Raw genomic sequence first — 18,544 nt, 5'->3', positions numbered from 1 at the left:
AACAAATAACTTTTTCTTTTTTTTTAAAAAAAATTAATTTATCCATCAATTGCTTGCCTTTCAGGCACTTAGGTAGTGCCTTTCAGGACTCTAAGAAGTAGAAAAAGCTATCTATTCCTTCTTCAAAATCCTTTTCCCTTTGCAATGCAATACTCCATGACATTTCATAAAACAGTAATGCTCATCTATGGAAAACACATGTCCATTCTGAAAGAAGTTAGCACGCTTACTGCACATCTGAACAAGCACCACATTCAATCCCAAATGTGATCAAAATTTTGTTAGCCCTGACTTGAAGTAGTTCAATACACCAACTAGTATAAAGTTAATTAGTTTGGTCACATCACTTACACTTTAGATCCTCAATTCCTGAATGCTGGTATCCAGAAAAAGTATATACATATATATACACACACACATATATATACATATGTATATGTGTACATATATATATATATCTCTATCTCATTTACACGGTCTACCACATTCAGTACTTTTAATTCTCATAACAAAGCACACAATTCTCACTGCGAGAACCTTGCCGAGCAGTATCAAAAACATTGGGATTTGGGTCCAGTACACTGACTTTAAGAAACTGTACGTACTAGCTACATATTGTTTCAGTAAACATATATTTGATTGGTGAATTCCAAGTAACATGCTGTTTCACACTTACAATACACTAACAGCTTTCTTCTCCAATTCGAACCAGGGATGGACCACATAACATCCAGACGTCCCTTTCAAACCTAAGTTACTTCAAAACTAAAAAAAAAAAATAATAATTAAAAAATCCGATCCAGCCACATATATTCATTGTCCCTGGAACAGAGCGGCCAATGGCACATACTTAGGACTGGCAGCTGAATTTTGCAGCTGTGCGAGGAGATTCTCCACAAAATTTCAGACTAGAACTCAAACCCTACCAGGTTGTATGTCTCTCTAAAATATACATACAATATAGACACACATAACAAACGAAACGTGGTGAATAACCTACAAAAAAGTTACAAGAGGAATAGAAGTACAAGAACAAAGGACAAATACATTGCCAGCATGAATTTTATCCAGCTACAAATGCCACAACATGGGGTATTTTTGGCTATGGACTTGATAAAGTATCTGAATATAAATTGCTCTCATGTAACTTTTTCATTCCATAACTAGGTTCTACTACAAATTAGGCAACTTTTTCAAACGCGTCTTCCTCGTCTACAAAAGGAGCTTCTCTATTCCTACAGATAACAGGCCTGAACAATTCCTAGGACACTAACTGGATAAAAGAACTCAAAAATAATTACCTGTCCACAGAGAACAAAAAAACATAAATTAGAACCACAATCAATTTACACTGGGAAGAATCATCATCCAACCTTCGACACAAAGTGACAGGCGACTGCTGAATGGAAATACCACAACTTATTCCCTGCTGCTGAATTCACTCTTAATTTTATACCCCCCAAAAAAATTAAAAAAAAAAAAAATAATCAGAGAGTGGTTGATTGAAGGTGGTAAACAGCCATTCACGTTTTTAAACACTCTTCAGTAGGTTTTGTAATCAGTTACGAAAACATCGTACTTAATTGGTACTCAACAGTGCAATCTTCTGCTGCTGAGGTAGGTGCGATCATTTGGGTTTATTGTTCCTTCAGACAGAGTTTTTCTTCCACGAGCAAAGGCCGGGGAAACCGGCGCACAGACAGCTTTGTTTAAAGCTCGCACAAAAGGAAGGCGAAGCACCTTATCCCTCGCACCCTTCCCACCACGGGCGCTGCCGCTCGCTCCGGCTGGGGCTGCTGGGCACCGAGCCCGGCATTACAACACCAGGGGCGCAGACGCGGGGGGAGGATGGGAGAGAAGGAGGGAACGCACGGCGAGAAGGCGACGCGGGCTGCCAGGCGGCCCGGCCCCGCCAGCGCCGTGCCGGCGGCCCCCCGGCCCACGCAGGAAACCGCCGGCCCCGCCGAGCCCCTGCGCCGGCGCGGCAGCCGCCCGGCCTCTCCTGGGCCGCGGCCCGACCCCCGCCGGCCGCCCCGGGCCGGGTCGGGGAGCGACGGGGCAGCGCCCCCAGCGCCGCGGAGGCCGGGCGGTGGGCGCTCCCCGGCCCCCGGAGGAGAAAGGCCGGGGCGGGAGAACCGCCGAGCAGACGGGGAAGCCGCAGCGGCTGTCCGCGCTCGACGACGCTGCCCGGGGGCCGAGCCGCGGAGAGCGAGCGCGGGGGCGGGCGGGTACGCAGACCCTGCCCGGGGAGGGACACCCCGACGACGGGGAGCGACAGCGCGGTGGAGCACCCCGCGCCCCCCGGCCGGGCTAAGGAGGGGTGCGGCGGCGCTGCCCGGGGCGCCCCGACGCTCCTCAGCCGCACGCACGCAGGCACGGACAGGGCCTCCGCGGCGCTGCGCGGCCCCGCACTCACCGGCGGTGGGGGCTCCTCATCCTCCGCGGCGGGAGGGAAGGCGAAGGGGGCCCGCTCCCCGCCGCGCTCCGCAGGCCGTTCCCGGGGCCCCCGACGGCTCCGGTGAGACGGGGGCGAAGGCGGGTGCGTGTCGGGCGGGCGGGGGCGGGGGGGGGGGGAGGAGGAGGACGACAAGGGCGGGACGGCGCGGCCCGGCCTCGGCGCAGGCTCGGTCCCGGCAGGCGCTCCCGGCGCGGCGCGGCCCGTCCCTGCGGCGCGCGGGCGGGGCGGGGCGGGAACGAGCCGGATTCCAATCACTGCAGCCGAGGGCTGCGGGGGCGCGCGCGCGGCCGTTGCGGGGGGCGGGGGGGAGCGCGCGGACGGCCGTTGGGGGCGCTGAGGAGGGCCGTTGGCGCTGAGGAGGGCCGTTGGGGCAGGAGCGGGCGCCCCTCAGAGCGGCCGGGCGGGAGACGCGGCCCAGGCTCCCCCCTCTCTTCTCTCTCCCGGCGGCGCCCGCCCGCCTCCTCCGCCTTTCCATCAACACGTGCCGTGGGCGGGAGGGCTGGCGGGGCACCCCGGGAAAAAAGTTGGCCGGGAGGAACTAGCCGGGCCTGCTTTTCCTCCCCCGTAGTCCCTCTTCGGGCGGGAGCGCAGGCCGCAGCCAGCCGTCGCCTGAGCGAGCTTGTCGCTAGGCTCCTTGCCCCGCTCGGGCACCCTCCCCCAGCCCCGGAACCGAGACGTTATCTTACCCTGCCGCCGAGAAGGGCTTTCCCAGTGAAGAGGGTGGGGGACCTCCTCTAGGAAAGGCCAGGAAGGCGTGAGGGCAAAAAGTGGCCAAGTCGGTATTATGGAGACACTGCTGGCCAAGAAGAGGGAGCGAGATGTGAGAAGCTACGGCTGGATATGGCAGCAGATTTGGGGAGCTCCATCCAGATGCTGGTGCAGTTGGCGCCATGGAAAATGGACAAGCTGCCAGGATTCACAGAATAGGTGGGGTGGAGGATTACCATAGCAGCTTTGATGTGAATTAAAATGGGGCCTGTGCGTGAGCTGGGGTGGGCGACAAGCAAGCGGTGGTGGCAGCAGCACAGGGAAAAATGATGGCCTGAAACAGGCCTTTTAGCTGTGTGAAAAGTAGTTCCAGAAAGGTGGATGTTGCAGTGCCATATGAGGGATAGAGTTCCATTGCAAATGACAGAATTGTTTGTTTGCCTTTTTGCATTTCCTGTATCTCTAAATAAATAAGCTCAGTTAGTTAGATTGGAATACATTATAATTTCTGCAGTGAGCTTCTTTGCACACTGATAAGGTTGCTGAAGGCCATGATTTGCATTGCATTTCCAGGCTCCTCATCATTAGGCAAAATTAGCAAAGTAATAATTTGTCTGTCTGTCTTCAAGTGAGGTCTCCCAGCAGTAGTGCAGATGGAGCTTTAATGACAGTATGTCATATGACGAGAAGACTGCACAGTTCCCACCTGGGCTGCTGGTTTTGGTCCTTCACTCAACAAAGTGGCAGCAGTTGCACTGCTGATGTGGTCTTGCCTTTCACTTGTCCTGTCACTTGGTTATTCTGTGTCAAGAACTTTGTACACAAAACCAACTACGGGCGGAAATGAAGATCATTTGGATCATACAAACTTACTCAGTTTCCCATTGCTGCAGACCAAAACGCCCTTTAGGCCTTCAGGACACACCAGCAATTGCTAGTGTCAAGATGCCTGCCCAGATAAACTGTTTCTAGAGAATAACCAACTGGGAAGCAATCTCGCTTATCAGTGCCAAATAGCCACATGTGCATATATTGTGGGAAACTCAGGCTTGCTTATTTTGTTGACCTCTCCGCAGTCTAGCTCCATTTTTGTGTGCTAGTATCAGATAGGACTTGTAAATGTTATGTACTGCACTCCAGAGTGATCACCTCTGAATAAAGGTGGGAGTGCTGGCTCTGCGATATTGTTCACATGCATGATACTCACGGATCATTAGGCAAGTGCTTAGCTTGCATACTATCCTATATGACAAAACAAAAGTGCAAGTATAATTTCAAACCTGTCAACTTTACAGAATCCTTTAAAATGTAGGCAGCTAAAGGCACACCTAGTAAGCGTAGCTGGCCAGATACTGCAGTGGTAGTCATTTAAAAACACAGGTCTTGTCTTACTAGACTTTTAGAAAGATTTTTTCCGATGACCATCATCCAGAAAAATCTGTCAGCATCCAAAACAAAGACAGCCTGCAAGAAAGACAAAATCACAGCTTTCATGCCAAGCAATACAGAACTTGTATGCTTATGTTTATAATTTCAAAGGAAAATATGAGTCTGCTGTTCTTCCACTCTGTCTACTATCAGATTATAGCAACAGAATAGACACTCAATATGGAAGAAGAATGCAACATGCCTGTGTGTGCTCCCAACCAGAACCAAAGCTGTTAGAGCTAGTATCTCTCTAAGTAATAATCTGTGTGGTAATACAGTCCTGTGCTTTTCAGATGTTGGATATTGATTTAAATCCAGTATGCATGAATTTAGCAAAAGCCCCTAGCCTTGAAATTTATTTGATCCCTTGTGTGAAATGGACCAACTATTTTCATCCAATTCCTGGTGAGTAAATTTGCACACTGCAGAAATTGCCATCTCAGCTGGTACTTCAGGCACTGAAGATACCACAAGTGATAGTCCCTCTTGGGTCGGAAATAACGTTGCTGAGGATGAAGTCTGTATTGCCATGGCCATTATGCCCATTCTCCGCATAAATGAACACTGTATAAATCCTCGTCTTAATCACAGAATAAAGTCAGTAAAAGTAAACCACATTATAATAATATTAGGGCTGCAGGAGACAGAACTGAATCTTGCTCTAAAATGATGGATCGTAACAACGTTAAAAAGTATTTAGATGTGATGGATGAAACATCACATGGAAGGTACCGGTGTCTTTCAAAACAGTGCAGTACTTACAATATGTTTTCGATTTCATACAGGTATAAACTGTCATTTTTGAAACATACAGATTTACAACAAAAGTATGACAACAATGTGAGTAACTAAAATTCCTTATTTACAATCATACAGCGATCTGTGTTTGAGAAGGGAATTGTTGATCAATCCTGACATGTGAGGTGTTCAACCTGATGCTGTAAGAGTTTTCTTTATGCGCCACCTGAAGAACCCGATTGTATTTCCCCAGTTGAAAGTAACTGTGGAAATTTAACCTGAGATTTTTGTCAAGTAACCCACGAAGAATCAAACCTGATTTGTTTTGCTTTGTTTACCTTACGGGATAGGTATAGATAGATACCTACTTAAACCAGAAGATGAACACTTTGAGTGATAGGGATTCCGAGAGAAGGTTACAGTGAGCAAGTTTTCAGTAACAGACATCTCACCTGGTGAAGATTTTAGGAATCTGCAAAAACTTGGACACATCAGGTTTTGGTAACATGAAGTATTTATTTTGTTAATTGAGCGACATTCAAAGACACTGTAGTCTGAAAATCTGAAAATAAACATATGTTCATTCAACATTTGGCCAGGATGGGATGTAGAAGCCTAACATGAAATATGGAAGAAGCAGTTCAAGACTGACTGTCATGATGAAGAGAGCTTTATTTAAAAAAATAATTAAGTCATGAACTGGATAGTCTTCCAGCTGCTTTCTTTGTCATTTCCTCTCCAGGAATTTCTTATTAGTTCTTGGAATCACTTGGGAACTGCAAATCTTAAATATCAAAAGATCTTTAAGAACAAAGAGGTATATATAGGGAGAAGGTCATCCATGTGATAGGACTTTATCTTTGTAGATCCTTCTTTCCTCAGTCTCTGGAATTCATATGTCTTAAATCTGTGGTACAAATATATTTTTGAAAACTGTTTGCAATTAGATGAGTGCTTCTCTGTTACTGTTACCAAAATAAATATTCCATGTTACATATTAAAAGAATATTGCCCTTCAGCCAGGGACACGATTTTTTCACTTAAAATGACATGAATTTGGCTTTGTCTTTTTTCAGAATTATTTTACTTCAAAGCACATTCTTTTGATTATAAATTTATTCATCTCTCTGTTACTTAGAAATGTCATGGGTTTTATTAAATGTTTTAAATGTAAGCATAATTAATTCAATAAGACAGAATCAAATCTGTGAAGAGAGGTGTTTTTTTAAAATTTCTGCTAGTGAAGCACTGATAGTAAAAAGGCAAAAGTATTCATCAGCACTGTAAGCCCTGGCCAACCTTCGCTCCAACATGCGTGATGTGGAACTGAGCACAGTGCAGCAGTGGAGAGCACTGTGGAGATACTCCAAAGAATAAACAGCTCAATGTGCAGAGTGCAGGCACAAGGAAACAGGAAACTCTTCCCGCAGCTTAAGTACTTGGTGTATTTCAGGGTTACTTCTGGGCTTCTGCAGACCAGATTCTTCTTTAGCCTTGTGCAGGTGGGCAGAGAGGAAGGAGAACACAATGGCTGTACCTGTCATGCGCCTTAGGCAGCTGCTGCAGGATGTGAACTGATTCCTTATTGAGCTGTGTAGTAGGGAGCTCAATTGCATCTTGCAAAGGGCTGTAGCAATCAGAGCACTTTGCTTGATGTTACAAGTGCTTTAGGAGACATTTTGCCAGTCAAGAACCAAACTTTCTGTTGCTTTTCCTGTTTTTTCTTCCTAATTGAGGTGTATGTTTCTGTTTTTATGGATTCCCAGGTATAAAAACCATATTGCAGTCTTTTCAGCAGGCCATAATAAACCCTGAGACAACTCTCCGTATAAATACAAAGAAACATTTCAAATTATTTTGGGTTTTTTTAAAGCCAATGTTGGGTAGTAAGAACATTACAAGTCTTACACAAAAAAAGAAAACATTTGGAGGCTCAGCAGAGGCTTCAGCTGGGTGCTTCACTCACATTAGCTGTTTGGAGAATTAGTAATATGTTTTCCCCTAGATGCATGCAATTAAAATCTTGAAAGTCTTAGTTTCCTCTGAAACTAAGTTTCCTCCTTAGTTTCCTTCCTTCAATTCCTCTGATTAAGTATTTAGACTCTAGTGCTGATTTTAAATTTATATTCTGAATTAGCTATCAGTCTGCAATGCTGAATGATCTACAAGGAAGTTTTAATTATTAGCTTCTCTCTGAGAATGGGTATATCTAAGATACGTTTGTGTGCCTCCACCTTTTATTATGAGGTATTTGTTAGTTTCTTTTACAAGTTCACATAATCCTTAGATCCAAAACCACATTGTATTAACATTTCTCCTCCTTATGCTGAGGCTTTATCCTCTCAAGCTTTTGTAACAAAAAATTCATTTCTTGATAATGATACTTTTCAGCAACAGAAACTGAACCAATGCTGCAAGATGAAATGTTTTTTAAACCTGCTGTTAAACAAGGAGAATTCTTTTCAATACAGAAAATTTCTGTCTTGGTGTGTATAACAGCTTTGTCTTCAAGAGGCGTGGATTCAAGTGGATGTGTTTCTGGCAGCTATAGCGGGTAGTGTAGAGATTTACAAAGATGGACATTTATGAGACTGAAAATGCTATGTTCTTCCAAGCCTCTTAGAATGAAACAGATCTGAATCCTGTACAAAACAAATTAACCAAATAATTTCAACTAATTGATCCTTATTTTTTTTCTCAGTCTCAACATATCTTTAACCATGAATGCATTGCTGTTAAATAAGAATAAAGGCAGCAAAATACTCTCATTCTCCTCTTTTTTCACGTTCTAGAAAAACCAAAATAATGTAGGTTACTAAGTTAATTATAAGAAAAGCATACGCTTGTATTTCAGTCACAGCAGTCAGCTAATATGTCTGAAAATATGTAATGAAGTTAAAGGCATAGCAATAAAACTTTTCTCCTGTAGTGTGTGAGATACTTGAATACGTACTAGAACTGAAACTTGAACAAATTAAAGAAACACACACAACTAAAAGCAAATCCTGACAAATAGTCTATAACTTCCTTTGCTTCCAATGAGAAACTGGCCTGTGTCTGCAAATCTCCAATTTTGGCAGCTTTACCTAATTCAGTTTAAACTCCCACTGGCATCAGCAAAAAATTACCTGATTAGGGATGCAGGATTGGATCTAAGATAATAGCATATTAAAATTCCACTGTAAATTCAAAAGCTACTAATGGAAATTAAATCCCTAAAATATAAAATGTTCAAAGTAGTTGAACAGTTTTCAGTGTACATACTCAAAATGCTAAACAATAGTAGCTATTGCATGTGTGACCATCAGGAAACACAGCTGTGCTTCTTTGTGTTACAATTAATTACTTCCGTTGTATATAAAATTGAAAGTATTGGTACTCTGGGGCGGAAAAAGGATATCCTGATACACTGCTCCTGTTTCCTTACGGAGGCCTATTACTGGATGTTTCGCCATTAATTCAGTTACAATGAATTATCCTGCAATGAATAAAGGAAGGGTAGATTGGGTGGTTAATTGCTATGCTAAAAGCGACTTTTTCTTTGCATTTTTACTTTCCTATGCATTTATCTCATTTTACTCCATTCACATGTGCCCTCTTTGATAGCAATTGTTCACTTTTAAGTAGTTGCACTTAATAATGAAAGTCTAAAATAAACATTTACTTAACTATCCTTTGACTTAAAGGTTGTTGTAATAATTTTTTTGTGTGTTACGAGATCAGAGAAAGCAGAAAACTTTGTCACTGTCCTTTAAAGGAATGAGTAATATCTTCTCAGCTTAAGTATTTGTGGACGGGCTCTCTGAAGCTGGCACACGGAGATGTAATTCATACCTTTCCGTGCCAGTGAATTTCCCTAAGCTGGAGGGGGATGAGGATTCTTACAAAGAGTTAGGGAGGAGCAGTAGCAACCGAGCATTTCTCTGTTACGCATTCTTAATTTTTTTTGGTGAGAATCGCATAGGAGCAAAAACTGTTTGGGGTTCTACTAAATAGTGCAAATCTGGACCTTAAGGATATACACTGCCCCCAGATTTTAATATCTACTTTTTAGTAACACTCCCTCTTTCTTTTCAGAGAATGTCTGAACAGAGAGCATCTTCTGTGACTGCTCAGGAAATCAATGAAGTCTCCAACAACCACTAGCCACGTAAGTCTATAAAAGTTGGATAATATGTTATGTATTTGCTACTAAGAATTTAATCTCTTGGGATGCTCCTAAAAGTCCGTGGTTCTGTGCATAGGTGTAATTAACACCACCAGGCCGTTTCCAGTCCATTATAGGATGGGTAACACAAAGGTGAGTGAGAGACATGGGGGAAATGTGGAATACTTCAATGTGAGCACAAATAAATTCTGCCAAATGAACTGAAATCTTTGCAAGTTTGAATTCAGTCTAGTTGGTGTCACAACAAAGTAACAGAAGAATGGCAACTCAGAAAAGCTGCCATTCCAGAAACTGGTTTACATAATACAGATGGCCGACAGTCCCCATCCACATAAAATACAGCTCTATTATTCTTTTGCTGCAGCAGCTGGCACTGGGAATATAGTCTTAAAGGATAAGCATGCTCTGTCATTATTTCGTAACAACACAGTTTAGATTCAGGTATGTTAAATTTGATGAGATAGCTAGAACCTGAATCTCTCTGGCTAGCACTATCACATTGCTTGCAAGGATTTTTTGGCCAGAAGTATGTGCAGTGTAGCATAGATGCTGTGTGGCATATATGCGGTAAAGCAGAAACTTCCAATTAGTGTCATATATATTGTGTATCCACAATAAATCTCAGTAAATCTGGTATTTCCAGGATGCAGTAGGCTGACTGAATACACTCAGACTAGCAGCACAGCACATTATATTACTTTCTGCCCCACATTGTTGCACAGTTTACAGGCATGTGTAACAGTAACTCTGGTCAGGCTTCCACATGTGCAGAAATCATAGGGAAATTTATGATGTCCTCAGAATCAATACAGGGAAAAATTTCCAGGAAAAAAGAGAAAATGGGTCAGGGAGCATACAGGCCTAGCAGCGACATGGGGTACTGCAAAAGAGCATTTGGTTGTGAAAGAATATATTTGGTCTTTGTTTATAATGCATAAATAAAATTTTTATTCCTGAATTCATATTATTTATATGAAGCCAGATTTTGAAATGTGTGCCCTTCCTTCTGCTTCCACATCTCCTATGCTATCAGAAGTCTAGAGATGTTACCTCATAAAGCACAAATACCAAACCGATAACAAAAACTTGGTCTCTACATGCAGTCAGTTTAATGCATTATTATTATGCTATGTATAGTAAAGGGACTATATTACAACAATTTAGGCTCAAATACTGCAGGTATGATACACATCCACTTAAAGGAAATCAGAGCCTTAGTACTGAGTGTTTTAATCCATATACATGTTCCATACATGTATATAGGAATGCCTGCATTCATCAAGATTTCTTTAAATCAAACTAAACCTTGATCCCAACATTATTTTCCAGTCTACATATGATTAGATCTTAAAATAATTAAAATCCTATAAATTATTCTTTTGTTCTGAAATGAGATCCTTAATTATGGCTATAGATAGTTATTAAGCTTCCCGAAAATCCAAAACATCCTCTTTAATGCACCAGAAGAATAAAACATTCTAGAAGAACGGCAAGTTTCCTAGCTTTCTTGGAGCAAGCAGCATTCATTCCACAAGCACTGGAAGGGCCATCACCTTTATTCAATTCAAAGTTGTATTTTTATCTATATCTTCTAATTAAAAGAAAAATAAATCATTAATTCAGTATCAGAAAGGCCTCAACTTTTTCTCAGTAACGCTACACATAGTAAAACTAAGTGGAAGCAGAAGAATTTCCATAACATCTTCATCATAAATGAAAATAATCTGAATTCTGAAGTTGTAAAATTAGAAAATACTTTTGTAGTGGAAGCAGATTTATTAATGATACTTTATGCATACTAATTTATTATTCTCTAGCAGTTAAAATGTGGTAACTTTTAAAGAAAAAAACATGTTTTGTTCAAAAGTTTAGCTTTGTTAAAAAAAAAAAAATCATTCTGCTTGTCCTTATTGCACAGAAGTCTTGTGACTCAGTCTGACAATCCTTATTAGTACAACACACATTTGTTACTGTTTTCTTTTGATGTAATCTTCCTACGAGGAGGAGGAACTGTATTTTTAACAGCTATCTAAGGGCATGTTTTATAGGCATACAGCACAGAATTTGTGCCTGAATATAATCTGAATCTCACCCGTAACTCTCTGATTTGGCTGTGAGAACAAAGCATTTCATTGTGTATTCAATAATGGTTTCAGCAATCTTATTCACACATTCCTTCCTTTCTTAATCAACAGAAACTGGCTGAATTTAAGATTCAGGATTGGGGAGGGGGGGAACAATGCCAAAGCTTATAGTTTTGAAATCACTGTTTTCTTCAGAGCAAATCATAATCTCTCTTCTAGTAAGAATCTCTTAATGCAGCACTTGTCAAGCTATTTTGCACCATGTCCTTTTCTAATGAACTTTGCTCTGTTCATTTTTTGCACCCTATTAGCTGGCACAGTGCTATGCTTGTGCCTCTGCTGTTTCCACTCCCAACAGCTGAACTCTCCAGGGATCACAGTGCACAGTTTAGGAACCACTGTCTTGTGCAAAGGTTAAAGGTTAGAATGGACAGTCTGAAAAATGGCAATTTTGAACTGACAGATAATTTCTTACGTTCTATTCATTCTTTTGAATTGTGTTTTCCCTTATTGCACATCGTAAACAGAAATTAGGGCTGTAAAATAAAATCAAAGTGCACAAAGTTGTGATTCCTGATGCTGTACTTTGTAATGCCATCTAAAGCCAAGTCTGTCCATTTATCTTAACTTCTTAATTAGGTTTAATATAATTAGTTGTATCTTTAAAAATCCTGCATTCCTGAGGGGTGTGGATTAGGAATGCACAATATGGCTGTTTTCATAAGCCACATTGTTATATGAAGATATCCTTTCATTTGGAAATATTTCTTGGCACTAGAGCTCAATGAGGACGTATAAAATGTTTTTAATATTATTTAAAGTCACTTCTGCTAAGAAATGGAAGAACACCCACCTGAACTTACGCAATCAAACTTTGTTCTCAGATGCATTGATGTAACCGAAGACAGAATTTAACCATTCCTTAGAAAGTTACTATAAACAGTATTTGTTGACACAATAAGGTCTGTGACTATACAAGTCTTGCTAAGTTACAACATGTACTGTTAGTACACTATGTCTTTTAAGCATACTAACATTTGTTTGTTTAAAACAGCGTTATTTGGTTAATAAAACATTCAAGACTGATATACAATAAAGTTGAAACCAATGCCTTTAATTTTTATTTTCAGGTCTGAAGTAGAGAGTACAAGCTTGTGTATGCTTTCTTATCAGTATTACATGGCTGAAAGCTGTCAGCTGTTCACATGCCGTATTAATAAATATGCCCAAATCGTAAAGCATTAACTGTATTTGCATAGTGCTTTTATTACTGAACTGTTTTACTCATGTTGGCACAGATAATCCATGCAAGGTAGTTACTCACACCGCATAAACCACACTACATTCTGTTTCTGAAATAACTAGGAACTTAGGAAAAAATATATATCTAAAAGCAAGAGCACTTGTGGCATCAAGTCAACATGTCAATATGTTATAAAACCTAGACTTCTAATATGACCACTGCAGGCAAGAAATCACTCAGTTTCAAATTCTGATGTTTATAAATACTAAACAAATTAATATTTGCTACCAGGAGACGAATATTGCAAACAAACATTAGCGTGCCCAGCATTAGACACTAATGAGTGTGTTCAGTGCTGTGGACATTCACATTATTAAACATAAATACAAATAATCTTTAACAAAACATTTCACCCAGAGTACTGACCACTGAAGGACCAAAGCAAAATATTTTTCATTGTTTTGAATTGATTTTAGAAATGTGTAATGCGCAAATCCAATATAGTAAAAACTAACTTCTAAATAAAGAAGTCATAAGAGTGATTTTTTTCCAGATAATAAAAGCAGTTTTCTTTGGAAACATTTATCCTGTTCTGCCAAAAGAACGGAAAAAGAGAAAAAAACAATAAGATCATTTTTGAAACCTTTGAAAAGTTATTGAATAATTAGATATTGAAGTTATTAATTAGATAAAAGACTAGTCTTTTTATTTGATCATTCAGAGGTACAGTATCTTTGTTTTATTATGTAAAACCCTGTGTTAATTAGAATGAAAAGAAATATTTAGAGGAATTTAGGACTTGTCCCGGGCATCTATTACAAGACATAAAACATAAACAAGTACACATTATTCATCTTGCATATTTTCGTACAGCATTTATGCTCAGTGATAGTTGAAAGGCCCTATTCTGAATTATACATATATATCTATGCATCTTTCCCCCTTCCATATCACAAAAGTGACATGTGGCAGAAGAGTATCAGCAGTTATGTGGTATTCTACCCCTGTGAAAAGTAAAATACTACATTATTATTATTCACAAATTTCTGGTTCAGATATGTGCAAAAATTATATCTTAATATAGATATCAAGGGCGGGTAAGTGGATTCCCTATTTTTGGACCACATTACGAAGCAGCACAAGTCAAAACAGGAAATTTATTACATTAAAATCCTTAGGGTATCTCTGTTCTTCATTCAGAGATATCACTGTACCTCATATAGTGATATGTAAACTAGCTTTAATCTCACTTGCTCAGACACCATCTGGAGTCAGGGCATGTGTTACAGTGCATGTTATCTGTCCAAGGAAATTTTCAAGACTCTCTCAAGTTAGCACGGCTCCCACTGAAGTCTGTGCTGCTGCATTTTCACTGTTGCCACTCCACAAGCTAGCTCAGCTACGCTTAACATACATTCCATTCACCTTTCTGCAGTACTGACTTCAAATTTACTAGATTGGATCCTATATACCCCTTGCTCACGCCTTCTATTCATACTCAGATTATCTCTCTGGACTATTGTGAACTACTTGTACCCTCATTTCTTGCTTCAAGCCCTTTCCCTGACTGTAGTGAATCATCCTGGCTATTCCCACCTCTGCCCCACCCCAACTATCTAACAACTTAGCGAAACTGGCCTTACCTAGCTATTACCTCTCCTCCAACACCAGCTTCAGTAAGGGCTTCCCATCTCCTCAATGCCTCATCTTTTCACACTCAACCAGAGGCCCTCAGAGCCCCTACGTTTGGCTGCCACAGTTGCTCTCCTCTGACTCAGGCCTCCCTTCCCCTGCCCACACAATCCCTGTCCACCCCAGCAACTCGCTGGCTGACCTGGGCCACTTCAGCTGGCAATCTGGGCTCCCCTGTGAACGTGAAGAGATAGCCCCAGCTGTGCTGTCCGCCACCATCTCCTCACAGACTGTACCCCTGCCTAAGCTGCAGCCTTCCATCTCTGGCCATCTCCTAAAACGCTTTATCTTACATGCTGCCAGGGAGCTTTTAGGGACATTGAGGGGAAAGGTGGAGAGTGAGACACACACATACACACACATGCAGAGTAGAGGTGAAAGACCTCATGAAATTCTTCTGAAGCATCACAAGCCCTAGCAATTTGTGTCCTCCCAAGGAGTGACTCCCTGTTTTGATGTTGATGGTAACAGACCAGTCCCAGTCGGTGGGTAGCACAGAAATCTGCCTAAAGAATATCTTCAATGCAGTCAGTGTATAATACATTGATATGAATAAATAAAAGAGAATAATAAACATCATTTTGTTGATGACATTCAAAAATTAAAAGGAAATCTAGAATTGTCTGTTATAAAAAGGTATTTAATTAAGTCAAATATTAGTGAAAAAATATTTAGCTTCCATGATTACAATTTATTCCTCTTGAGAATATTATGAGCCAGATCTTTGGATTTTGTAATCAATGGAACCGTATTCACACCAGCCCAGCACCGACTGAAAGCAGAAAATTTGGTTGCTATAGGGAAAAAAAAGGCTTTGCATATAATGTACTAGTGTTTTAAAATAATTCATGCATACAAAAGGCTGACCCTGTAGCACCCAGATCAGATGACTGCTAAGATCAGTGAGAACTAAGATACCCACTGAATAAATACAGGTCATACATGTCAAAACTGCCACAGGCAGTTCAGGTTGTTATTTTTGTCCAAGATGGGGACTGCCTGCAGCTAATTTTTACTCCTCCCCCAAATTTTGGATGGTTTGTAATCCCTGAAAAGACACACCAATTTTCTTACAATGGGCATAACCCATAGGATGGAAATGGCTGACAATGCTATGTAATTTCTTGTTACCTAAAACATAAGGTAAAATAGGGTGCAGATGGCACCAGAATGTGGCCCACAGAATGCATCCTCAGCCTCAGAAATACTAATTCAAAACTGTCAGTACTGCAAGCTGTCAACACGCGCATCATAATTCTCACTTAAACAAATTAATAAAACTTGAATAGTGATCAGACTTTCCATTTTAGCTCTATTTTCTATCAGACAGAACTGCTGTCACCAATACAAAAGTCACTGATATTTAACATTAAAAATCCAAAAGTATTATCAGTAATACAAGTATTGCTTTTTTTGAAAGAAAAACCAAAAAAACCCAACAAAACCAAAAACCAAACCCAACGTTTTATAAATAACTGTTTGAACAACTTGAAAGTTGTTCTTAAAATATTAAAAAAGATGACTGTACGGTTATCCTAATTGTCGGAGCCTAACAACTGTTTTACAATGGCAAATACGACTACAATGCAGATGTGTTGCATTTAAACTAACAAAAGTAATAATGAATATGTGCCTGTGGTGTGCCTGCCTTATGAATATTTAAATCAATGTTAATTTACTATAGATTCAAAAAAAATATGCTCTTTTCCTAACTATGTGGGATAAAGCAGGGAGCTTTTGCAAGCTATGTCCCACTTCCTAGCTGTGCTAGATGGATGTGTGTCTTCTGAATTCATCAATGTGAAGATCCAGATGTAGATTCCTACCTCCCACTGATATCAATGGGAATTAGAAACCAAAGTGCTTTGAGTATTTTTTTTCCACACGAGGAAAGGAAAACCGGTTTCGAATTAAAAGCTGGCCTTTCCAGCCAGCAATATTCCATTCAATGTAAGAGCAATTTGGAGAAAGCCAGTTGTCCTTTTCCATTATGATTTGAAAGTGAACTAATCTACTGTGCACATATAAACCAAGTGTACTAGCAAGGTTGACCCAATGTACTTTTCTCAATCTTAGTGGGCTATGGAAGGCATTACTCCATTTCCACTTTATTTTCAAACTAAGTACAGATTATCTCCTAGGCTTCCCAGCTACATATGGATTCAAGGCAGACTTCTTATTTGGAAAGAATCTAAAATATTTGATGCTATGAAGTAGCACCACAACATAATGGAATAGCACTCACTTTTCATAGAGGAAATCCTAATCTATTTATTTCCCTTTGAAAGCTACGGCCTCTGGTTCTACAGATTATTGTACATGTGGCACTTACTCATTCTTGTTATGAAAGAAAATGACTTATTACAAAAAGGACTTTTCCAGTTGTTCTTAAACACTAGTGTGTGGTCTAAGCAGTAAAACTGCTGTGGATAGTTCATTTGAAACTGTATTTGCACATTACTTTTTATATTACAGTTTTTAGTTAATGTCAATATTTTCCCCAACTGTTGCTCTAAAAATGGACTAGTTCATTTTGTTTTGACTGTTCATTCAGTAGGTTTTTGTATGAACTTTGCAAAAGCACGTTCTGCATTTACGAAAGAGGTTAAAGTTAAACTTCAGAAATATCAACTTTCTAGCGTTTACCAAGAGAAATGCTAGCCATGTTTATCAACTTTATAATTGCCCAGTTAGTCATCTGCTTTTCTCCAGCATTACAGACTGTCAGCTCTTCTTTTAAATATTGATGGCATGGGCATGCTTCTTGCACAGTGGCTTATCCTTCTTGGAGTAGAATGGCTGACCTTCCAAATTCACATGGCATACCTAGGATTAATAATAAATACAATCAGGAATCATAAAAAAAAAAAAAAGAGAGAGAGAAAGACGTGATTATCAATTTCAACTGTACTTATCTTCTGCCCACACGTTTCTTTGGCAGAAGTGCATCTGATTTCCTGGATCAAAGTGCATTTCCTACTCCATGTTGAGGTTAGGCTCTGGTTTACATCAGGTCTCCTCTAATTCACTAGTTCTAGTTTCTATTAAAATGAAGTCTGGGTACATGATCCCCATGGCAGCTTCCGCACGTCCCAGCAGTGCTTGTGTAGACCATCAAAGGATAGTCGCACACTCAAGTACATGCAGCTAGCTCAGACTTTTAAGACCTAGCTTCTGATCCTGTAACGTATGATTTTATAGAAGTTCTGCTTTAGGTGCTCTGGTCCCAGGGTACCATTAGATACTCATTCCTCTTATTACTTTGTCTTGGTACAGGTGCTTATGTGATCAAGGAATGAGTCATTCAGACAGCCAATATCATTGAAAACTAATTACTTATTCTTACCAGGTTATTCTTCAACCCTTAGAGTTCTCTCTCTGGCTGCATAAGTGCTGGTGTTGACACAACAAAGCAGGTGAGAATGCAGGGCTGAGGCAGGGCAGCCCAAGTTTAGATCAGCTTAAACTGCCCTGGAATTGTACAGATACCTAACACAAGGTAGCGTAACACCAATTTGCAAGGTTAGAGTTGACTAGAACCACTTAAGGAAGTCAACACATCAGAATCTAGGAATAAGGATAAATGTTGTCCCTAACGCTTATGGCAGGCTTAAGACCAATGAGTGATAACATCAGTGATGTGCTACTGCAAGTGGAAGGAAAATCATGTGAAAGGATATGCGGATAGCATATTAGAAGTTGAGTCATGTGTTTATTTGCATTTGAGTTAACCCACTGAAAGAAATAAAGTTAGCTCCTAACAAAAAATGCTGTGAGAACTGCATTAACAAAACTACCACCTCCACAGAAAATTGCGTTGCTAATTTAAATAAATACATAAGAATGCAGTTAAATGAACAAGCAAAAAAAGAACATGAAATATTCAGAGAAAGCGTCTTTTATAAGTGACTAATAGCTGTTAGTTTGTGAAGGAAACTCGCTGTCTTAGTATTCCTTTCTGTTAGAATTTCCAAAAGACTTCAATTTTCACGGGCTACTTTTGTGTCATGCAGTTCCATGTACCC

The 18,544-nt window shown here is 40.5% G+C and overlaps 2 protein-coding genes across 26 annotated transcripts in view; both read right to left on the bottom strand.

Annotated features, from left to right (window-relative positions):
- The window catches only part of BMPR1A (bone morphogenetic protein receptor type 1A), an 86,182-nt gene extending 83,532 nt beyond the window's left edge, over positions 1 to 2,650 (bottom strand). Inside the window, exon 1 of one of the 2 annotated variants that reach the window (XM_074591045.1) lies at positions 2,417 to 2,650. The gene's annotated coding sequence lies outside the window, so the exon portion shown is untranslated. Of the gene's footprint in view, positions 1 to 1,579; positions 1,749 to 2,416 lie in introns of those variants that run through there. The other variant, XM_074591047.1, reaches the window with a different exon arrangement.
- A 10,022-nt stretch (positions 2,651 to 12,672) lies between these two features.
- Positions 12,673 to 18,544, bottom strand: part of LDB3 (LIM domain binding 3) — a 129,463-nt gene continuing 123,591 nt past the window's right edge. For all 24 annotated transcript variants that reach the window (XM_074591017.1, XM_074591022.1, XM_074591027.1 and 21 more), the window contains one exon: positions 12,673 to 17,345. In XM_074591017.1, the coding sequence (XP_074447118.1) occupies positions 17,256 to 17,345 (90 nt within the window). In that variant the 3' untranslated portion in view covers positions 12,673 to 17,255. The remainder of the gene's footprint in view (positions 17,346 to 18,544) is intronic.

The sequence above is a fragment of the Larus michahellis genome, chromosome 6, assembly GCF_964199755.1.
Source record: "Larus michahellis chromosome 6, bLarMic1.1, whole genome shotgun sequence".
In the NCBI taxonomy this organism is placed as follows: Eukaryota; Metazoa; Chordata; class Aves; order Charadriiformes; family Laridae; genus Larus; species Larus michahellis.
The sequence above is the reverse complement of the archived record's forward strand: the minus strand, read 5'-3'. Positions and strand labels throughout refer to the sequence as shown.